Source organism: Trichosurus vulpecula, chromosome 8, assembly GCF_011100635.1.
Source record: "Trichosurus vulpecula isolate mTriVul1 chromosome 8, mTriVul1.pri, whole genome shotgun sequence".
In the NCBI taxonomy this organism is placed as follows: Eukaryota; Metazoa; Chordata; class Mammalia; order Diprotodontia; family Phalangeridae; genus Trichosurus; species Trichosurus vulpecula.
The window spans coordinates 156,075,845-156,099,987 of record NC_050580.1 but is presented as its reverse complement, the minus strand read 5'-3'; the positions used below and the strand labels follow the sequence as shown (position 1 = coordinate 156,099,987).

The 24,143-nt window shown below is 42.7% G+C and overlaps 1 protein-coding gene across 7 annotated transcripts in view; it reads left to right on the top strand.

Moving 5' to 3' along the window:
- TLE3 (TLE family member 3, transcriptional corepressor) overlaps positions 1–24,143 on the top strand; it is a 58,310-nt gene that overhangs the window by 14,634 nt on the left and 19,533 nt on the right. For 2 of the 7 annotated variants that reach the window (XM_036734922.1, XM_036734920.1), the window contains exons 5-7: positions 9,121–9,183; positions 11,306–11,410; positions 20,962–21,166. In XM_036734922.1, coding sequence (XP_036590817.1) covers positions 9,121–9,183; positions 11,306–11,410; positions 20,962–21,166 — 373 coding nt within the window. The remainder of the gene's footprint in view (positions 1–9,120; positions 9,184–11,305; positions 11,411–20,961; positions 21,167–24,143) is intronic. The other 5 variants (XM_036734926.1, XM_036734924.1, XM_036734925.1 and 2 more) reach the window with 3 other exon arrangements.

The window sequence follows — 24,143 nt, the reverse complement described above, 5'->3', positions numbered from 1 at the left end:
ATTATTGCATCTTGTTAACAGGAAGCCTAATGCCTGTAAACTTTGGAGAAATAGAATCAAAGAATCCTAAAGCTGAGGGACAAATGATTTGATGCCTACTAGGTACAAAGCACAGTACTAGGCACTTATCTTGCCTATCAGGGAGTTAAAAGGGACAGAAGATGTAGTAAGCACAATTAATTATAATAAAAATGGTTCCTGCTGAATGGCTAAGGCCACTCAAAAGTGCTAGGGACATTTGGAGGAGGGAAACCTTATTTCCAGCTAAGGCCCTCAGGGAAGATGTCGTGGAAAAGAGGTAACATTTAAGCTAGGTGTTAGAAGGATGGGTAGGAGGATTTCATGAGTAGTGAGGATGCAGGACATTCTAGGAAAGGAGGCCAGCAATGGATCCAGCTTGGCTAGACTTTACACAGACCACCTGGGTCAACCCCCTCCTTTGACAGATAGTGTTAACTGAGGCCCACATGGAGAATGTGACTTGCCCCCCAAGGTCATAATTCGCAAACCCTAATTTTTCTGGATTTTCCTTTTTCACATAACCTAAAGGTAAAAATGGGGTAGGACAGGGAAGAATGTGCCTGTTAAGCTGGCATCTGTCTTCCCTCACTAACCATAATCCTTAACCCTGGATGAATTTTCAAGGGGCCAAAATTTGAATTCTGCCTTAAGGGCATAATTGCTAGGATTACTCCTGTCACCAATTAGTAGATTGCCTCTAGGGCTGGTTAAAGGTTGAGGGTTGGGTTGCTGAGGTGGGGTGGTGTTGGTGGTCACAAATCCCCAGTAAACAGTCGCCTAGGAAGGCTGTAGACCTAATACATTTAGTCCTCCTTGCATAAAGAATTCAATAGGTTCCCTTGGAAGACATAAATATTTAATGGCGTTGTAGTTATATATAATTTGATCAATATGTCAATGCTAAAAGGGGTTTTAAGGAGGATCACCTATCATTTAGCAATCTGTGATGGAAGCCTTCACCAGCCCCATGAGTAGCAGGGGTCATTATCTCCTGCTGCTGCTAAGTGGATCATTTATTTACCTTGAGCCTTCAACTTTCCAGGCTATTTTTTTGTACCAGAGCTCAGGCACACAGCCTAAGTGACATGCATTCTTGGAAGACTGAACCAAAACCCAACACCTCAGTGTTACTCATACTCAGAGGTTCGGGTCCTCTTGGCTTTGTCTCTCTGCCCCTCAGCCCAGGTCTTGCCAAAGCAGCAGGGCAAGTTTTATTTATTTCCATCCCCTCCCCCCCACCCTCATATTGGGTTGAGGAGTGATTAACTAGAAAGGAAAGTTGTTGTCAAGTCATTTGTGTCCAACTCTTTGTGATTCCATTTGGTGGTTTTTCTTGGCAGAGATACTGGAGTGGTTTGCCATTTCTTATTTCCTTTTCCACTTCATTTTACAGATGAGGAACTGAGGCAAACAGGGTTAAGTGTCTTGCCCAGGGTCACATAGCTAGTAAATATCTGAGGCCAGATTTGAACTCAGGAAGATGAGTCTCCAGGCCCGGCACTCTATCCACTGTGCCACCTAACTGCTCAAAAGTGAAAGGAAGAAATGTTATCATAGAGTTAAATAATCAAGCTCTATCAAAAGCCTATCATTTTTTAAAAAATATAACATGTAATCAAAAAATCTTCAAATACTTAACTGCTACTGGCTAGTCTCTGGCTCTTGGTAATAATTGGACCGTAGGCTATGGAGGCCATGATTCTTTGTGCCGTCTTTTCAATTTCAGATGAAGACAGCTCACCTGGAGCCTCCTAAAATCAGAGGGAAACTGATTACTAATCCTGCAAAGGGGAAATCATTTTTACAAACACATCTAGGATGCTAGTAGTGGGGTTGGTAATAATAATGACAGATAACCTAAGTTTACAAAGCACGGTACATACATTATCTCATTTGATAAGACTGCATGAGATGGTGTAGTAGAGGAAGCACTGAATCTAAAACCTTGGCTCTGCAACTTAATACTGGTGTAACTTTTCGAAAGTCATTTCATTTTTAGGTGTGTAGATAGATAAAGCATTTAGAAGTGCTTGCTTATGTGCCAGACACTGTGATAAGTACTGGAAATACAAATGAAAGCAAAAAGGAAAGTATTCCCTACCCTCAAGGAGCTTCTGTTCTTTGGGGAAAAAATATTTTATTTTCAGATCCACATTCTCTCCCTCTAACCCCCATACCTAATTTGAGGAAGCAAAGAAAACAAAACCCATCATGAACATGCATGGTCAAACAAAGCAAATTCCTACATTGGCCATGAGAAAAAAAAAATTTATGTGTGTATACACACACATACACATATATATGTATGTCTTATTCTACACTCCAAGTCCATCACCTCTCTATCAGGAGGTGGATAGTAAATTTCATCTTGCGTCCTCTATAATTGTGGCTGGTTATTATGTTGATCAGCATTCATAAACCTTTCAAAGTTTGTCTTTACAATATTACTGTTGTATAAATCGTTCTCCTGGTTTTTCTGTTTTCTTCACTCTGCATCAGTTCATACAAGTCTTCCCATGTTTCTCTGAAACCACCCCCTTCATCATTTCTTATAGCACAATGGCATTCCATCACACACATTAAAATATATGTATGTATACATATACATATATGCACATACTGTAATCTGTTTAGTCATTCTCCAATTGATGGGCTTTCCCTCAGTTTCTAATTCTTTGCCACCACAAAAAGAGCTGCTGTAAATAATCTTGTACATATGGATCCTTTCCTTTTTCTTTGATCTTTTTGAAGTATAATCCTAGTAGTGGTATCACTGGGTCAGAGGGTATGCATACACAGTTTAATAGCTTTTGGGGGCTTAATAAAGAGTTTATATTCTAATGGGGAAGACAGTGAGCATTTCACATGGAGCTTACCGGCAAGAACTCACTGGAAGGAGGAGACTCCCAGGTGGAGGCATCTCTAGGGTACCTCTAAGACGTCTTGCCAATGTAAATACTAGGATTTGCTTGTTAAGTTGTATGCCCCTGAGGAAGTCTGTCTAACTTCCTGTACCACAGTTTCCCTCTTCTGTAAAATGGAAAAATTATATTTGTATTACTGACTTCCTAGTGCTGCTGTGAGAAAAGTGCTTTGTAATTGTTGAAACAATATAAATGCCAGTTGCCATTTTATTATTAAATGGCCAACATTCCTTTATAATACAGATATTTTTGATAATTAAACTGCTTGTAAAAAAAATTCCCTTGAAATCTTTGCATAGCTAAGTGAAAATAGAGGAACAAATTTGACTCCCTTTTGGGGGGGATATGGGAGGGTTTCCAGATCTACTCAACTCTTGATTATTCATGCTAAGGCAAAGGACCTGTGATATACATGATACCAAGAAGTCTAAATCCAAATATGGCTGTTTGGCTTTGGAATGCAGCAAATTTTTTTCTTCCTAATTTGTTTTCTTTAAGGTCTTTCAAAATGTTTGCTTTATAAAACATGAGATTCCTGTGCATTTATTAAATATAGAGGGGAGTGGGAACAGGGAGAAATAATATAATATCTAGAAACTAATTGAGCAAAGAAGGGACAAGATTTTGGCAGCTCTTGAGATCATCTTATTCTTAAGCAGTCTAAACTTCTCCTTATCTTGTTTGTGTTGTTCATTTGCTTGTCAAAGTCTCTATCTCCGTGGAAGGTACAGGGGTCACTTCCTAGTGTCCATATCTATAGGACAGACTCCAAATTAGTATGGTGAAGTAGGAAGTGCCTTGGACTTCAGTCAAGAGACCCAAGCTGAAGTCCAGGCCTTGCTATATGACTTGTCAGCTACGTGATCTTAGACAAATCTCTTCCTTTCTGGCTGGGCCTTGGTTATTTCCTCTGTGAAATGAGAGAGTTGAGCTGTATCCCCTCCAAAAATCTGTTCCCTAAGTCTGGTGGGAGATGCAAATTAAGGTTTACCTCCTCTGACTGAGGAGGGAAATCAGTTTCTAAGGGAGGCACTGTGGTTTGTCCACCAGGAAAGCTCGGTGCTTGAGGCTATACATGAAAAAAAATCTTAGAGTTGGAGGAGGGGGCGGGGCAGGCAGGTTGTAGAATCCCAAAATGTTCTCTTCCAAAGTGTTTTCCAAAACAAGTGGATCCTCAAACAGACACGTCACTCTTATCTCTCAGGTGAATTTCTAATTGGTTTTGCTGAAAGGCCAAAGCTTGTAAGACAAAGGTGGTGTGGAGAGGCTGTAGATGGATCTAATGTACACTCTATTGATAACAGATTGCTCTGAATTACCAGAAGGAATTTTTAAACCCTTTGATCTCCTTCCAGTTTGTGCTTTTGACCGAGTCTCCATTGTCAGAGTAGCAGTTCTTAATTCTTTTCCCCCAGCTGATGTTCAAAGCTTGTTGGAGTTGGATCAAGAGCTGTTTTAACAGCTGTTTCAATCTGAGAGGCCACAGTTATTAACCCTTGTGGTAAATTTTCTTTAAAAAGCCACTCTTCCAAGGGATTCCAAGTTATTAAATGTTCTATTATAAATTGAGCCTTAATATCATAGAGATTGGACAGCTAGGTGGCGCAGTGGTAGAGTGCTGGGCCTGAAGTTAGGGAGACTCATCTGGCTGAGTTCAAATCTGACCTTGGCTGCTTACTAGCTGTGTGACCCTGGGCAAGTCACTTAACCCTGTTTGCTTCAGTTTCCTCATCAGTAAAATGAGCTGGAGAAGGAGATGGCAAACCACTCCAGATCTCTGCCAAGGAACCCCCAAAAAGGGGTCATGAAGATTTGTGAACAGTAATGATATCGTGGTTCACTCCATTGATCATGGTTCTTCTTTAAGACTTGACTATTGTGTAAATATGTTTAATGTGAAGGTATATGTAGAACATATATCGCATTGCATGCCTTCTTAGGGGGAGGAGAGGGAGGGGAAGAAAATTTGGAGCTCAAAAACTTGTGGAACTGAGTGTTATAAACTAAAAATAAAAAAAAAAATCTAAATTTTTTTTTAAATTTAAGAAAAGACATTAAAAACCCAATAATATCGTGGAAGTTGGAACATTCTTTAAAAAAAAATCAAGTACTGCTTCTAACTCCAGGGGACATTCTCCAGATCTTCAACCCACCCCCAAGCCCCCACCAAAACAAGAAAAGCAACAACAATATCCCTTAGAGATAAACTTGGCCCTGTGGGAAACACCACCGGCTATGGAGTCTGAGATCCTGAGGTCCAATTTAGACTCTGGCCCTTGGATTTCTGTCGCCCTTGGGGGCAGACATTTAACCTCTCTAGACTTTCTTACAATTTTCTCATTTGTAAAACTGGGCTTGTAATAGTTACACCAATAACCATGAGACAATAACTTAAGGACAAGATAATTATAAGAGTCTCTTGAAATGAACACCAGGTATAACCGTAGTGACCAATCTTGGCAGCAGAAAACAAATCAGAATACTGTTCCTTTCACTGGACAATTGGAAAATTGCTGATGTGGACTGTTGTATACTGTCAAGACTGACAGTATATTGTTACTGTATATGTTAATTTTGGTAGGTATGTCAGGAAATGAATTAGGTGTTTGTTTTTTAATCACTCATGCCTCAAGGAACCTTAAGTATTATCTAGTCTAACTCTTCCATTTTATAGACGATGAAATAAAGGTTCCTCAAATAGCATAGTATAGTTGGTAAATAGAAGAATCAGGACACAAACCCAGATTTTTCTGATCCAAGTTATCTTTTAAAAATAGGAGAGAAGAATATAGCCAACCTGGAGAACTGGGAAATGTTTTACATTTGGTTTTGACATGTAGTTAGACAGACACACTTTTACTTCAGTAAACACATCGGAGAGGAAACCTATAATGTATAGGGGAAGGTTGATTTCTTTCAGGAATAATTCCACTGGGAAGTCCTTTTCTGTCTTAATCCGGATCCTTTCTGATGTCAGCAAAGGGGTCTATTCTTTTGGTGGTGTCCCTAAAAAAGGTGGTTCTCCCTTTTGAACATAATGAGCCTCAAGCCTTGAAAGAGGTTCCATAGTACTTGGGACATAAAGTATACAAATTATGCTAAGCATGCAGTCTTCCTTTTCCTGGAAGATTGTGTTGGGATCATTGGGAGATAGGGGAAGATCATGGAAGGAAGGAAGAAAAGAGGGTCAGGAGAGCTGCTTCCTTTATGGGTAAAAAGCAGAGAACTCAATTGGTGTTGCTTAGGAAGGGTTCCCAAACAATCCCAGCTGATTTCTCAGCCATGGAGAGCAGAATTCAGCTGGGTGATATATCATAAAATCTTGCTGAAGTCACTTTTACCCTTTGGGTAATCAGATGATGTTGGGCACCACAGCAGGCACTGCAGGAGTTGAGGCACAGAATTATATAGAGAAGATTGGATTCTTGCCTTCAGGGAGTCTACAGCCTTAAATCCTGTGGCCTTCCTTTGTTCATTCTCTGAAGGATATGGGGAAGGGGAATACTTTTCATTTTTTATTTTTTATTAAACCATTAAGGTTGACACTGACCAGTTGTGTTCAAAGTCTACTTTGGCTTGCCAAAGGATGTTGGCAACGAGGAGGAACCTTTCATCCACAAGTGAGTGCTTTAATTGCAGGCTAGGTCATGGCCAGCTGGAAAACTTTGAAGCGTTCTTTCCTGTCTTCCCAAAGAGAAGGTGGTGTAGGCAGCAGCAGCAGCTGCCAGAGACCCCATTGAGGTTGGTCAGGTATGGCTGGGCCATTTCTCTATTTAATGAAGGGCTTATTTACCCTTATGGCGGTGTGTCAACACTTAGTATTTTCTGTTTCTACTATCACCCCTTCTCACCCCGAGTTTGCCCACAAATAGACATTTCTTCTCAAACCACGGGCCACTGGCGTGTGTTGTTGGCAGGAGCTCTAGAATTTGGATGACTGCACCTGCAGTCCTTAATAAGATCTGTATCTTCTTCCCTTCACCTATTAAAGGATGAAGACCTAAATTAAGCATAAATTAGGTGGATTCATTGCTAAGATGTTTTCTAGTTGTCTGTACAGAGATGTCAGTACAGGTCAAATCTTAAGAGAACACTGTTCAAAATTGTACTTGGAGAGGGCCTTCCTTCCTTCCTTCCTTCCTGCCTTCCTTCCTTCTTTCCTTCCTTCCTTCCTTCCTTCATCTTTTCCATGCAGAGATTGGCTTGTATAAGGAAAGAGATGTGTCAGCTTTGAATAAAGTTCCAGGAATATTGTATTTCTTCATTTTCCCCTTGGTGGAAGATTAAGTGGAAATGTGGGAAAAACAATTCTCCTACCCCAGCCCCCTGGAATTGGGAAAGGTTCCTGATCGGCTGAGAGTGAACCAAGGGGCCATTGCATTTGATTCAGTTCCTCCGTGGGCAAAGTTTAAATCATTTGGGACTATTCCAGTGCAGAAGATGTGATTCTTGCTAGTGTTGTTTCTAGGGTGTTAATTACCAGGGAAAATAGACTTCACAGATTCAGAAATAACAGCCAGGCTAAAATGATAAAAGGGCAGCTAAGCTACTTGGTCCAGTGGATAGAGTCCTGGGCTTGGAGTCATGAAAACTTGAGTTCCAATTCATCCTCAGATACTTAACTAGCTGTGTGTGTGACCCTGGGCAAGTCATTTCACCCTGTTCCCCTTAGTTTCCTCATCTATAAAATGAACTGGAGAAGAAAGGCAAACCACTCTAGGATCTTTGCCAAGAAAATCCCATATGGGGTCATAAGAAGTGTCAGATACCACTGAAACAACTAAACAACAAAATGATAAAAAGTTTGTTTAAAAGAAAGCCGTGCAGATTGGGCTTTACTAAGTATCTAGATTGGTTCTCCCCAGTAGCTGAAATCCCTATAGATCTAATTACCCATCATTCTCTCTAGGGCTGGAGGATCTGTTTCTTTATGGTTCAAAAAACAGTAATTAACATGGAATGGAAGAGGAAGGCCAGAAGCAGCATCTGATTAGAGCAGGAGGGGCGAGAATAGGGAAGAGTTCATCTCAAAGGCAGGTGCCTATGTGGGACTTGAAAGTTATGCCCATTTAATTTTATCCTGTAGTTGGGGCTTATCTTGATACCCTGATAAGTGGAAATGATCAGACCAAAGGGGATGGGGATGGGGCTGAGGAGGAAGCTTACTAGATGTTTGTTGAACGGAATCTGTTTTGTTTAATTCTCTTTGATAAGTACTTTTTTAGTTACTTCTTGGCCCGGTTCCCTGAAGTAGGCACCAAATCAAAGCTGAAGTCAGAAAGGCCTAGGAGTTGTCCATCAACAGAAGGCAAAACTTTCCCACTAACTTGATTAAATCAACAAACACAGCTAGCTGGCCCAATGGAGATAGCGTGAAGGACCTGAAATCAAAGGGACCAAAGTTCAAATCTGGTTTTGGACACTTGTCAGCTCTGTCACCCTGGGCAAGTTATTTAACCTCTGTCTGCCTCAGTTTCCTACCATTTCAGAATTATTGGGATGATTTTTTAAAAAATTTAAAGTATTTTTAATTTAAAGGAAAAAAATTCTGGTATAATTTAAGGTTAGGTTTTTTGAGGAGGTGTGGTATGTGTATATGTGTGTGTGTGTGTGTATGTATTGGGGAGTTGTTCTTGCTTTCAAATCATGCCATATTGATGGTCATGTGTCCTGCCTACTCAGAAAGGTCACTGCTGGCAATCCTCATAATTTCCAGGCTCCTTGGCAACAGTACCAAGAAATTTCCCTATATTATCTTCCACTTTATTTGAGACCTTGAACAGATGTACCTAAGAACAACCATTGTGTATTCTTGTAAAACAATAGAATGTCTTTGATAAGAAATCAGAACCTCTAAAGAAATGTAGGTTGGGGAATCCTGGTGGTTGGACCCAGTCTATTGACTTTCTGGTCTTCTGAATACAAGTGCAAGGGGTGGAACAAATCAGCTCTCAAGCCCCATCCAGCCTGAGCCCTTATTATAGATATCCTTTCTCTAACCAACCTTGGGTGGGCTCATGAGGAGGGAAGGGCTTCTATTGCTTGTTAAAAGAGAAAGCAGTTTTACATTGTGGTTGGGAGTCTGGAATTGGTCTCGACTGTGACATTTTAGTGACTTTGATTTATGCTCCCAAGTTGATGTGTGAAACTTAATGTGATCTTCTTTTCTTTTTAGACAGAGATTGCTAAGAGACTGAACACAATTTTAGCTCAGATCATGCCTTTTCTGTCACAAGAGGTAAGATATGTTTTTTTTCCCCTTTCTCTCCTGCTTTGAAAAACATTTAATGAATTTCCAAGTCACTGTTCTTGAATGGCGGCAGAAGCCACTGTCTTGAGTTTTATAATGTTGATTTGGAGAGACTAGAGCATTTTTAAGGCATAGGCAAATCCAAAAGGGTATATTTTTTATATCACTGGGTCAAATGGGCCCCTTCCTACCATCCCACAGAGGCAATTCTATGGTCAGTGCAGTGCCTGGTTAATTGACTGTACTTGGCTGCCTTGGTTTACACCCTGCCAGTTCAGAACAACCCTGCCCACAATTATGAAGATGTATGTATATACGTAGGTGTCAGTTTTCTTATCTATAAAAATAAGGGAGTTAGATTAGATGACCTTTACAGTCTCTCCCAGTTGTAAATCCATGTCATCTCTGTTAGAAACAAATTATATTGATCAAAAGCCCTCAGTAAATGGACAGCTTAGATCAAGGTGAGCTTGTTGGTTCCACTTGTCCAGACACCATCTTTATAAGTGGACTTCCACTTGGATAGGACCACAAGGTCCTGGATTTTAGGTGGGAAGGGACCTTAGAGGTCATCTTATCCAACCCAATTATATTACAAATGAGGAAACCAAGGCATAGAGAGCTCATGTAACTTGCTAAAGATCACATTGATAGTAAGGTAGTAGAAGAGCTGAGCCTTGAACCCAAGTCTTCTTGACTTCAGGCTATCACACTGCTTCCCACTTTGGGGTCACTGATTTGTTAGGTGGAAATAGCAGTTACCATTCTCATTCTGTCCTGGTTCTTTTTGGGGGCGTTACATATACTTTATTATCTGCTGTTAGGCATATTTCTGTGCCTTAAACTTTGACTAGTTCTTATTTCAATCCCAGGCTACCTTCTGGAATGCCATGCTTTGGGGGAGATTCTTTCTTAGATATTCCATACCACGTGTGATTGGGGCATAATGGCAAGTGCCCTTCCTCCCCCTCCCAGCTCACATTTATCCTCTGGTCTCAAAAGTTAGCACACATGAAAGGATGGTTGTTAACATTCCTTTTTAAGTCCCAGCCCCTGAGGTGACTAAATAATCACCCCCTCTTGAGGTTGCATATCCCCCCACCTCCATCTTGGCACCATAGATAAAACTTTGGAGTCAATGACATGACCTTAAATCCTGCTTCGGATGACCCTGGGCTTACCAGCTTCTCAGCTTCTTCATCTGTAAAATTATCCCCACAGTCGTTGTGAATAATGGTATCAGACTCAAATAGAAATAGAAATGGATCCCTGTGGGCCACATACCGACTTAGAAAAGCCACAAATTAACATTATCTATGTTGTATTGTATTTTTATTTATTTTGTTAAACATCTCCCAATTCTGGGCCTGGCTGGGAGTCTGATACCACTGGTCTAGAGGATCAAATGAAATAACATACTTAAGATACTTTGCAAACCTTAAGGTACTGCTTCGTTGTGGTGCTTATTTATATGTATAGTGAAGAGGTGGGATAAATAATCCATTGAGTCCTCTTCTAGTTTTTGGTCCTATTGGACTGCCTCACAGCCCATTCACAGATGGGTTTCTTCTGTCTTGTCAGTGCATAATATACTTCCTCGTATGGTGAATCGCTTTTCATTTTCATTCATATGAGTGGTGGGCAGAGAAGAGAGTATTCTGAGTGAAGGCTTGGGAGGTGGCTGAATTCTGTGTCATTCTATATCAGGGGTTCTTTGAACTTTTAAAAAATATAATTTTGGTAATTTCAATATTGTTGGATTCCTTTATAATCTTGCATCTTTAATTTATGCTATAAACATTATTATGAAAAGTCCATAGGTTTCACCAGAATGACAAAGGAGTCCATGACACATATAAGGAAAGTTACAAACCCTTGCTCTATGTGGGTTTGAAAAAAGAGATAAATGTGTGAGCAGAATGAGAACACCTTAGCAATATGTTTCTAAGCTTTTTCTTTTAGAGGTAAGGAGATATTGGGGGAGACAATGGTGGTCTTTGTAACTTTGGTGTCCAAATCCTGATTTAGAATTCTTCCTGTCACTCATAGGGATCATCTCATATTCTAAGGCTTGTTTTAGTGGACGTTCGTACATTTTTGTTTCCTTTAGCACCAACAGCAAGTTGCACAGGCTGTGGAACGAGCCAAGCAGGTGACCATGACGGAATTGAATGCCATCATCGGGGTACGTGGACTCCCCAATCTGCCTCTCACCGTGTGTATATCCCTTTTATTCCTCTCATTTACCATAACCAGAGATCAACCCTGAACTCAGTTGGTCTCAAAGAATGGTGGCTTTAACCCTCTTCCTGGACCCCACTGTGAATTTCCTAATTGGTTTTCCAAATTGTTTCCCAGCTCCCAGTCTGGGAGGTAGCTGAAAACATCTGGATCGCCACCCTTGCCTCTAAATTTCTCATTTGGTGTGGCTGTTAGCCTGCAAAGGGAGACAATTGGTTCCTCAGGGTCCCCCTTCCTCTGCCTCAAAATGGCCGTGGCCCAAAGTGGAAGGAAGGGAGCCTGTCATGATAAATACATGGCAAAAGCTGTTGTATAGTGGAGCAGTCATCAAACTTACACCCTGGCTTCAAGATGGCGCATTGGGGATCAGTCAGTGTTCAGTGCTATTTCTCTAGGTAAGGTTCACCCTTCTTTTAGCCACCTGGGATCAGAACTGTCTCTGTTGTACTGTTAATGTGTACTGTGCTGTGAAACATTGGTTTTTGCTTCGATATCCCATGCATCGAGTGGCTGTGTCGATGTTGATTATGTGTTAGCTGACTCAGCTGGCACAGAAGGTTCTTTAGGTCTTAAAATTGGAATCTGGGATATACATATACATGTAAATGTTTTTGTGTTGCATGAGCTGCCCGGTGGGGTTGGTGGGGTGGATTGCCAATCTTCACCTATTGGATCAATCATATTTCTGTGTTATCTTTCCTGTTTCCTATCTAAACACCAACGTTTGGTGTGAACCAAAAAATACTTAGGTTGCTCACTCAAAAAAAATTATTTTTCCCCCTTCCCTTCTGCAGTTTTATAGGGATAGGGAATAGATCTTTTTGGTATAGGGATTTCCTAAATGAGAGAGCTGCTTCTACCAAGAAGAGGTTGGTACCTTCTCTGCAAATTAGAGTCTGCCCGAAGCACCAAGAAATTAAGTGACTCATCCAGAGTCCCACAGCTAAGGTATTTTAGTGGTAGGTCTTGAACTCAAGGTTTCCTGGTTTTAGGGCTGGGTCTCTATCCACTCTACCGAGCTGCCTTACTGATTTATATTGGTCTTTATTTCAAGGAGGGAAAAAGACAGAAGATTTTCCCTTGTTTAGCAAAGGCCTCTTTATGGCTCTTGGGTTGTTAGAAAGCACCAGACCTGATGTAGGACGCTTGAGTTTTCATTCTGGTTCTGCCACTAAGTTAATGTGTAATATTTGAACAAGTCAATTGACTGATTTCACTGACCTTCCTTCTCCTGATCTGTAAAATGAGAAGTTTGGACCCAATGGTCACCTAAGGCCCTTTCAATTGTAGTAACACTTTTGAAGTTTGCAAAGTGCTTTGAAACCACCCCATGAGAGAGGCAGTGTAGATATTATTACTGCTGTCTGACAGATGAGGAAAATGATGGTCTAAGTGGCTAAGTATCTTGTCCATGATCATAGAGCTAGCAAGTATCTGAGGTGGGATTCAAACCCAGGTCTCCCAAGTGTACCATTCTTTTTCTTATACCGTACTGCCTCTTACTAACTTTTTTACGTTGGCTTGCTTACTCTCTACCTAGGATAGGAAAACTGAGTCACCACTCATACTGGGAATGATTGTTTGCATTACCAACACAACAAGTTTGTGCTTCTGGGACCCATTCACCAAAAAGAAATTTCTGAATGCCATCCATGAGTGGGGGTTAGCCAAGCCTGGAGTTGACTAATGCTGTGGCTAGGGCAAATATTCACCCTCATTATCATGGAGAAGGCAAAGAGGAGGATGGAGAGATATTTGGGCCAACAAACAGAAAGCCCAAGAATCCAGGAAACCCGAGAATGTGAGAAAATACTTAAAGGCTTCCTAGGCCTTACATCTCAGAGACATAAGGAGGGGACATCAAAGGAGAGAAATGTAGACTGTTAAACCCAAAAGGGACCTAGGAAATTGCCTGGCCACCACCTGTATTTTACAGATGACAGTGCTGGGCTCCAGAGAGGGGAAATGGTTTGCCTGGTTCCACCCAATGTGTTAGTGGCAGGGCTAGGATTAGAACATTAAGTCTTGGGACATCCAGCTGACCCCAGAATGATGCGTTTGCATAGTATGCTCTGCCTGTATTTAGTGTCAGGCACTGAAATGTTTGGGGGTGTAAGGGGAGGAAGGGTGTTTTGGGAACTAATGGGACTGGGGTTCTGGGGTGGCATGTTTGTGCTCTTAGAGCTCCTAAAGGCTCACCCTGATTCTCTAAGAGCAGGCCTGCTTCATGTTTCTGCCCACATTTTCACAGTGTAGTCACACCTCATGTGGTAGATCTTTCCCTCCCTCTCTCCATTCATTCCTTCCTTCCCAAAACTGCTGTAACTTTTGACCCTCCTTTCCCTCCTGTCTTTCCACTTTGGAATAAGGACAGCCTGGTGAATATTACTTAATTTTTTTAAAAAAGAACAGTAAAATTGAGGGAAGACTGTATGCTTTGATTAGCTGAGCTTCCTTTAAGTAGTATTTAGGAAGCTACACGTTAGGTCAAGGCAGCTAGAGGCAGATATTGGAATTCAATTAAGCCAACGAGTGGGGCCTGTGACCCCCATTTTCAAGGTAATTGCTTCTCCGGCTCTGTCTGAATGCAGCCATAGTCCTGTCATTAAGCAGGCAGCCATTTAATCGCTCCTTCTGACAGAGTCTCACAAGGCAGGAATTACGGGCAGACGAGGCTGTGCTTGACTGCACTCCAGCAAAGGAGAGCTAATCCAGTCAAGCCGTCCTTTATCTCTTCTAGAAGAAGAAGCCTGAGACCCAGTAGCTACTACAGTGAAGATATTTGAAGCTCATCAGCTACTGGGAAGTGAGATAGAAAATGGGGAGTGGGGGAGGTGGATAGGAAACGTCTTGGCTTTCATAGTGGAAGGGCAAGTGGTCCCAGGAGGCAAAATCCTTCCTAGGCAGAGCAGTGGCAACCCTGGCAGTGGCCATATGGGGGCTGACCAGTCTGGAGGGCAAGTTCCTTTTAGTGTTGCTCTAGCTTTCGAGGGAGGGACCTCTATTGGGAAGTAGGAGTGGGAGGAAGGGCAAAGGACTCTCGGCCCCACCCACTTTCCCAGTTCACGTGGGACTCAAGTGTCCTAAGAATAAATCTGGAGCCAGGAGATTGCATCTGTTCTAGTTAACTGGGGGGAAGGGGGTGGTCTAGGCTGGTGGCAGTAAGCAGTAGTTCCATCCTTCTTGAGTCCTTGCTCCCAGTGCTTTCCTAGAGGAGGTCTGAGCCTGGGGGAGGTAGGGGGCATTTGAGGAGACCATCCACCCTTGGTTAGTGGCTTATAGGTCCTGCTTGTATTTTCAGAAATGGGGTAGAGACCCTGCCAACTTATTTGTAATCCAGTCTCTGAGTTTACTTTTAACTTGTTTGTCACAGTTCCTGGGATGCTCATGACTGAAACTTCTTTTTTCCCCTCAGTTCCTAGCTCAGAGGTTCTCTTTTCTTTGAATGCATCCCCTGCATGAAGACTGTTTGAAGTACCATTTACTATAGATCAGGAGGGAGTTCTTAACCTGGGATGTGTGGGCTTTTCTTTTTTAAGTATTTTGGTGACTGTTTCAATGTGCCTGACTTCCTTTGTTATTTTTCATATTTTATTTTATGTATTTAAAATCATCATTCAGAAGGGGTCCATAGGCCTCACTGGACTGTGAAAGGGGTCACCTGTGCAAAATAGGTTAAGAACCCCCGCTGTAAAGTGTCAGAGAGTTTTAAAAGGGGCAGAGGAAGGATAAACCCCTGATTCAGCTTGGTGGCCCTGTCGTGGCACTGGGGGCAGGGAGGGGAATGATGCAGATCATTATTAATGATGGCGATGAGCCTCATCCAATTGATGTTTTCTGTTTAAGCACAAACAAGCAAGTTGGAAGCAAGGGTTGTTTGCTCAGAAATGTTGGATGGGAAAGAAGGGCCCCTGTCACCAGGACCGGGAGTCGGTAATCTTTCTTCCTTTTCTTTGAGGTCAAGAACTGTTAATTTTATGCATCTAGGACATTGTCTTTGGCTCTCCTGTGAAATGGAGCCCTTGATTTGGTCAGAGCTCTGGAAATGATTAGACTACTTTACTAAATTTAACCCAAGTGGTGAACTTAAAGTGGTGAAGCATTAAATCTGTTAACAAAGGCATGAAGCATGATGTACATAATCCCATTAAACACTCTACACGCAAGATCTTCCCGCCAGACCTTTCTTGTCAGTTGCAGTGTCTTCTCCTTCTTCTCTTGATCCATATTTCTTTGGCACCTTCACAGAAGATCTCAGAGGGAAAATGTGTCGGCTTTGGGAGGGTAGCCTTTCCTGAGATCTCTTTTGTTTGGAGTGAAACAGGGAAGGAGCGAAGGGAACCTGACTGCTCAGACCAGCAGTGCCTGATCTCTAACCTACATTTCCCCTCATTTGGGGCCAAAACGCCTGGGTGGTTTCGATTTTCTTTTGCAGTATCTTTATTGTTTTGTAGGAAAATCCTGGTGTTCTAAGGATTAGGGGAAACTGGAGCCTGGAAGCTGCAAAATGACTAAGGGCAGAGCCTTCTGCAGTTACTGAAGTGATGTATGCTAGTGTGCTGCAAAGGCTTCCCAGGTCTTGAAAACATGACCACATCATGCTTGCCCTCTTAACCAGCTCTGCAGCATGATGTTTTGGCTTCTTTATCCAGGCAGGGCTACCTTTCAGACCTGGCTGAAGGTTATGAGAGACCTGGTGTCACTTGATATGGTGAAGCCCAGACGAAGATGGACATTGACTGTTCTGGAAGCAGATTTCTTTACAGCCATTACTGCGTGGCATGTAAGGTGGTCCAGCTTACCATTTACTTAGTACCTGGTCTAGAGCTATTTGAGGCTACTGGGTGACCAATAATAAAAGATTGCACTTTCAAGGAATGCAAGTTCTTAGGAGAGAAGAAGTCTTCTCACATGCCCCAACCAAGGGAGAACTTTGGTTCAGTTTCTTACCCATATTAAGTGCTATCAACTCATTGTTTAGGGGGAAAGGGAGGGGACCATAGGGGGTATAGAAGATCTGAATGGGCAGCTAGGTGGCACAGTGGATAGACTGATGGCCCTGGAGTCAAGAGGACTTGAGTTTGAATCCACCCTCAGATACTAGCTTTGTGACCCTGGGCAAGTTGCTTAACCCTATTTGCCTCAGTTTCTTCATCTGTAGAAAGAACTGGAGAAGGAAATGCCGAGAAGATATGAAGTGTCAAGAACAGGAAGATCTGAAACCAGAGAGTTAACAACAAGGCCTTGATAGACAAGGGAGAATTGCCTCTCCCACCAGCCATCTGCCCAACTCCTATCTTTTTTGTGGTCCTGCTTCAATGAGAGGTTCTTGGTTTTTAGATTTTTGTATTCATTGACTGAATTTTTGCCTGACCCTGCCATCTCTCAGTCACACTTGGATTCTGCCTAGCCAATTTCTGATTCAGCTGCCTGCACACACATAGGATGGACATGATAACTTCCACCTCTAAATCTGTATTCCTCTCACGTGGGCCTCTGCTATGTCTGGAAATAATCCACTTTGTGTCTCATACCTTTAATTATATCGGGCCTCAGACATTAAAATATTTAGTAATGTGAAGGGATCACATGCCCTTTGTTTCAGAAATGGGCTGGTCGTAAAAACTTTCTTTTCTCAAAACAGCTACTACCCCTCTGAAAGAGTATGTCTATGTTTATGATCTTCCCTGATTGAAGAATCATAGCTGTAGTTGGAGATGGGGAGAGTTTCCTGCACATTCAAAAACTACAATATTCATCCTAGTCATTCCTAAGATGTGCTGCTGATTCCATTTTACATGTCAAAATGGCTTAGGATTCAAATTCCCCTTTCTATCTTCCTGTTGTCAGAACAGGGAAGGAGTGGGTGGTCAGGGGTATAAAGGAGAGATGGGAAGGATGAAGGTGCAGTTCAACAAAGCATCTGACTCCCATTAAGGGGAGCTGAATTCCTGACTTGAAGAAGGATGATGTGTGCGTGCGCGCGCGCGCGTGTGTGTGTGTGTGTGTGTGTGTGTGTGTGTGTGTGTGTGTGACACAACTCTCCTGTTTTTGTTGTTATTATTGTGTGTAATGTATCCATGCTTCCAAACAACTCGGGCCAGGCAATGATATCAGTCTTAATCCTCTAATGCTTTCTCTAAATTGAAATCAGCCCCTAGCCCCCCAAGAAAAAAGAAAAGAAAAGGTGGTTGCTGACCTTTACCTTCTGCCCTCTTGAGTAAATGAAGTTTGATTATCTTTCTAAAGGCAGCTGAGTGTAGTGGAAAAGTTTTTTAGGCTCAGAGTTGAAAGCAAAGGGTTCATAGGCTGGCTCCAGTACTTAATAGTTGTGGGCTATAACCCTAGACAAATCATTTAACTTCTTTGCGCCTCAGTTTCCTCATTGGTCAAATGAGAAAAATACTAGTAAGATTTACTTTGTAAGATTGTTGTGAAGAAAAATCAGATGATGCTTGTAAAAATACATTGGTAAATTTGAAAGCCCTACATAAGTATCAGTTTTTATTGTGTTGGATTAAGGAAAGAATTATGCAGATATAAAATGGCATCATTCTGTTCTAGCCCCATCTTCATTAAAAATATTCCATGTGAAAAGTAAATTAAAAAGCCATTGTCTTGCCCCCTCAGGGAGTATGTGGACTTAATTCAGCCTCTCTCCACCCACAGACTGAAAGGGAAGGGATGTGCTGTCACACCTGTGACAAAGTTGAACCAATTCTGGAATTAAGTCTAAACCCATAAAAAACCAAAAGCATTGTAATCATGTGTAAATAGTGAAGGAAGTTCTTGTGATGGAATGACTTAGAGTTGAATTTCAACACTAGCTATGAACTAGGGGTATCCCTTAACTGTCTTCTCATTAGTCAAGGAAAGCTTCCTGGAAGAGGTGGGTTTGCAGGCTGTGCTCTCGGGTTACACAGCTTTAGACATCTTCATTTCCTTCCATCTGATAACCTGGAAGCTGGCACAAGGTTTCTTCACTGAAACCAGTAGCCAGGATAGCTTCTATTTCAATAGAACATTTTAGTTTACTGAGCATTTTCCTCACAACAACCTTATGCTGTAGTTACTATCACCTCCATTTTAACAGATGAGGACACGGAGGTTCAAAGTCATAGGTCACTTACAGTCAAGCGGCCAAATTGTGGTTTGAGCAGTTTTTTTTTCCCGTCCTTAAGTCTGGTGCTATTTCTACTACAAGCACCTTCTTTGCTACCTTAGTGATGGCAGCAGCCCTGCCATCTTATGCTCTGGGCCCTTCCTCCCTCATTCCAGGTGTCATTCAGCATGGTTTGGGAGCATCTTTCCCATTAGCTCGTGAAAACTACTTGTAATCAGGATTGCTTCATTCATCGTATTTGTCTCTGCAATACTTAGCAGTATCCTGGCCTATGGTAGCCATTTATAAAAACTTACCGATTGAATGATAATTAATGTCCTAGACTCTAGAGGAAGACCTGAGTTCAAAGATGGCTTCAGATACCTATTAGCCGTGTGACCCTGGGCAAGTCACTTAACCCCAGTTGCTTCCTTTCCTCATCTGTAAAATGAGCTGGAGAAGGACATGGCCAAATCACTGCAGTATCTTTGCTAAGAAACCCCAAATGGAGTCATGGAGAGTTGGACGTGCCTGAAATAATTCAACCACAACAAAAAAGAGAAATAAGGGAATGTTTGGGACTATGTGGCATACATGGATGTGTCTGGCTGCTAATTGTTTAAGGGCCTACTTTGATTAAGGTCCTATGCCAAGGTGACCAGAGATGATGGTCTTCAGAAGAGTTTAGATTTGAAGGGGAGGGTAGAACATGTACCTAGACAGTTACAAAAGGGAGATCGTGTTAAGGTCTGGAAATACCAAGAAAGGCTTTTTGCAGGAGGGAGCATCTGAGCTACGCTCTGGGAGCTAAAGACTCTATCTAAAGGATGGAGGAAAGGAGGGAGTCGTTCCAGACAAGGGGGCAGGCTGTCTCATGGTACGAAGTTGGGAGTCATAATTATAGAGTTCAGGAATTGGCCAATAGACGAGTTCTGTCAGAATGCAGAATGTGTGAAGGGGAGTGATAGGAAATAAGTCTGGGAAAGTAGGTTGGAGCCAACTTGGAGAGGGCATTAATTAAATGCCAGGTTGAGGTGTTTGTAATTCTAGTGGCAATAGGCAACCACTGAGGTTTTTAGATGGGAAAAGAGACATGATCAGACTTATGCCTAAGGAAATTACCATAGAAGCTTGAGGCCTATGATAAGGAGCAGCAACCTGGAGTCATCGTTGGGGGAGGAAATGAAAATCTCCAGCTCTTGACCCTAGAGGTCCTCATTGCCAGATAACTGAACCACTGGAGTCTTAAACCCTTATCATTTCTTGCCTGCACTATGGAAATTTTTTATTGAGTTGGGGGGAGGGGGCAGGATATCAGTGGCCCATCAGGATACCATCTCACAGTTAAAAATGAATCCCAGTTGGCCAAGAATTCGATGCTATTGATTGCATGACCACCTGAACTCTATATTCTCTTCCTCCTCTCTCACTCCCTCCTTTCCCTCCAACGTTGAAAATCTCTGAAAGGGAAGAGCTCTGGGCAGATTGTCAATAATATCATCTCTCCCCAGGCCCAGGCTGATTTTTCGGTCCTTATTCAAAAGGAAGTGCTGTGCTGCCTGGGCAGCAAAGCTGATGGGCTGTGGTGCGGTCTTGATGAATAGCTAAGCCTGATTTGTAGTGGTAGCTGTCCAAGGGGTTTATTCACCATAGGTATGGGGTTAGGAAGCTTGCATTTCCAATGGATGTCTTTACTAGAAGTTTCGGGGTGGGGGGAACTGGTAGAACATATCCCAGATTAGATGGGGTGGGCTGGTTCCTTCAGGATATTAGATAGTCAGTGTGAATCTAGGTTCCCCCCCTAGCCTTATCCCACCATCCCCCTCCCTTCCCCCTCTGCACAGGAGACAACCTTTCCTTAGTTTCCTAATAACTGTAATTTCTCATTCTAGCCCTGCAGTTGGCCAACTTTCTAGGCCACAAAAACTCCAGGGTCATAGGGTCAGGGGCTTTCCTAAGGATGTTGCCATAAGAATTGGGCTGCCAGCATTGTTTTTTTTTTTTTTAAGGCCTAAAAACTAGGATACATTGAAGAGTTAAAATTGAATTCCCTTGAAGTAAGAGGGAGTCCTTGATGAACTCAGGTTGTTCTTTTTAAAAGCATGCATTATTTATTGCCGTCTTGGAAACAGGCATTGAAAATACCTTGAGTCTATGTGGTGGAGTGTTTGTAGAAATCTCTTATCTAAATTGAAGTCCATTAATTCAGGCTGTTCTTTCAGAGAGAAGAAGATGTTGTCTCAGCCTTGGTCAAAGGTTTTGAGTGGTTCTACCCTAACTCCTCCCACCCCACCCCCATTATGAGTGCATGAAACAGGATTTGCCCCTTCTCCACTCACTCGTATTATCATGTTGCCATTCTAATATCTTCCTGATGCATTACTTCCTCATCAATTTACTTATCCAAGCTGGCTTTATTACAGCAGCAGCAGCTCCAGGCCCAGCACCTCTCCCACGCCACTCATGGCCCCCCTGTCCAGTTGCCGCCTCACCCTTCGGGCCTCCAGCCACCAGGCATCCCTCCAGTCACAGGAAGCAGCTCAGGGCTGCTAGCGCTTGGTGCCCTTGGCAGTCAGGCCCACTTGACTGTGAAAGATGAGAAAAACCATCACGAGCTGGATCATAGAGGTAAGGCCATGGAAGGAAAAGGGGGAGGAGGAGGAGGAAGGAGGATTCCATTAGGAGCTGAGTCCTGTTACAAGCCTGGGAAGGGACACAGGAGCCACTGTTTAGAACTGTGTATTTGTTCCCTACTCCCGTTAAGACCAACAGGACAGTAAATCATGTGGGAGCTTGGCTTTTCTTATTCCAAAAAAACCCATGCCTTCTACTGTGCTCAGAACCAGCCTCTCAGCCAGCTTACAATGAATACTCCATGCTCATTTCCACACACCTTGATGTTCTGTTGTGGAGTAATATCTTCCCTCTTAACCTCTGCCTATTTAAAACTCAACCATCCATCTATCAAATTCCAGTGAATAATGGCATTGGATTGGGGGGGGGGCATGTCAGAGAGACTTGGGTTCAAATCCTGACTCAGACACTTAACTAGCTGGGCAAGTGCCTCAGTTTGCTCATCTATAAAATGAGGGGGTTGGGATTTAGTTTTCTAAGGTCCCTTCTAGCTCTGAATTTATGATTCCATGATCCTATAAAACTGTCCTCTTCTGGGAACTTCCTCACCACACCTTCAGCCCTTAAAAGTCTTGCCTTTTCTGAACCATGACTATACTTAGTCACGGAGTATACACTATAGTTGAAAAGGGGACTTTGGTTTACCTGAGCCAACCCTGTATCACACAACCCAACAGAATTCAATTTATATTCACTAGTCTATGACATCTCTGTCTTCTCTCCTCGAATAGGTAACAGTTTCTTCAAAGGACAAGAACCTCCTATTATTTCCAGATTCTTCACAGAATCTAGCATGATGCTGGGTCTACAGAGTAGGTGCTCAATAGATGCTTGAATGGATGAATGATCAATCAATTAATTCCCTTTAAAGTGGGGAGAGTAGGGTAGACCAAAGATGGAATGAGAGAGGGGGCATCGTTCTTCCTGGAGCGTGGCTCTCCAAGTCTTTCTCTTTGGAGATTTAAACATGTGATTGATCCTTAGGTCTATTCATAGCTGGGCTTTCTGCCCAGCCTTCCCTATTTGTTTCTTTCAACTCTTCCCATAACCACATCCTCTATCTTCTTCCTCTGTACCTTTCACCCCAAAGAGGCACACACCCATCCTCTTCAGCTTGTACTGAAGTGTTCTTCTTTGCATTCTGGCTTAGACCCAGCAAGGAATTTGGAGGCTTGACCAGTTGAGCCTCCCCCCCCACCCCCCACCTTTTCCCTCTTGGGTTTTGGAATCATGTGGATTATAGAGTTAGCACTGGAACCACAGAGTTTCACAATCCTTTGTGGAGAGGAGACCAAGCCCTTGGCTTCTCAGTGAACCAGACAGGCTCATAGAGTTCAATTAGGAGCTTGTCTCCCGCCCTTTCAGGTAGATCGAGGAGGGAGAGAGTCTTTTTTAAAGTTCCATTCTTCCCACACCCCCAACTCTACCGCAAATAAAGCACAAATAATTCCCTTATGGTGACTGGTGCCTGGTGCCTGGTTCCCACTCTCTCCTCCCCCTTCCCATCAGAGTCCTGTGGTCTCTACTTTAGCTACCTGGTTGGCAAGAGCCAATTGAAGCAATTGATTTCAGAAAGGTTAATTTTTAAACAGACAAACCTCATAGAAAAGCTATTATTGTGTTATTCCCAAAGGACAGAGTAAGCTAAACCTGCTACCGTACTAAAAACCAGCCCTTCCTTTGCCTTCACCATTTCTCAGTGGGCTCAGAATTGGGGTGGCCTTGACACTGTCATGCGTCCTGGCTGCCGTGTGGTTCACAGTCTTAGGGGTGGCCTTGAAATATTCTTTTGCTTCTGCCTGTCTTTGAATGACATCTTAAAAAGCTCTGCTGTCTTCTACTCCCCATCTAAATGACAGTGACTCTTGGCTCCTGATTTGTTTTGAATATACCTGATACTAGGTAAAACATCACTTGCCCTGCCTCCTTTTCCTGTCTTTAAGGGATTGGTCATTTATATGTGGATCTGTTCATGCTTCCTGGAGTGCATTCTTCTTGTTCCTTCCTAGCTTCCCCTTCTATGTTAGAATCATGTATCCTTCAAGGCCCAGATCAAATGCCACGTCCTATGAAGCTTTTCCCATTCTAATAAGATGTGACCCCCTATGGTGTTTTACTTGCATGCTCCTTCCCTCGAACTTATATCTCCTCATATCATAGTTCTTTTGTGTGTGTGCTTTCTGGGCTTCCTAGTAGATGATAAATTCCTCCAAGGTAAGAAGGACTATGTCTTTAATTCATCTTTGCATCCATTTCCCATGTTTTTTTTCCAAGCAGAGGCTTGTACATTGTAGGTCAATGCATGATGCTGCTACCCCTGGCAACAGACACCCATACCTTCTTTGTTGAGTGGATGACTTGTGTACTCTCTTTAGAAACGTGCTTGCAGATAGACCTTTCTCCCCACTCCCCACCCATTTGAGTCCGGAAATGCTTGTAATCAGTGCCCCCCCCCCCAACTCTAAAGATTAAGGTGGCCTCTTAGAACATTTCTTTGAAAAGGCTGTTGATTCCTGCTCTATATCAACTAGGGACTATGATGAAGGGAATGCAAATTCTGCCCCAGAATTTGCTTTGAAAATGGCAGTCTTTGTTTCAGCCCTCAATTTAACCCTTTGGCCACTGGCTCAGTCTTTGGTGTCAAACAGCAATAGGGTTACAGCCTATACTGCATGTCTGGATTTGCTCCAGCTGCAGGTTTTCCTACTTTTTGGTGCTTTGCTCAGCTCCCTGGGAGCTACAGCTCCCAAGCTTTTTTTCTGGCTAGGTGGGAAGCATGTGAAAAACTCTTTTCCATCTCAACACTCCCTTCTGTCAGCTTACAGTTCCTTTGCTAGCCTGTTACTCTTCCAGGTAAGTGTCTTTTGAGTAACTTGGTCTCGGGTCAGAGGATTGGACTCTAGGACCCAGAGGATTGGTCAGAGCTGGAAGGGACCCTAGAGACCATCTAGTGTGGACCCTCCCTCCCCCA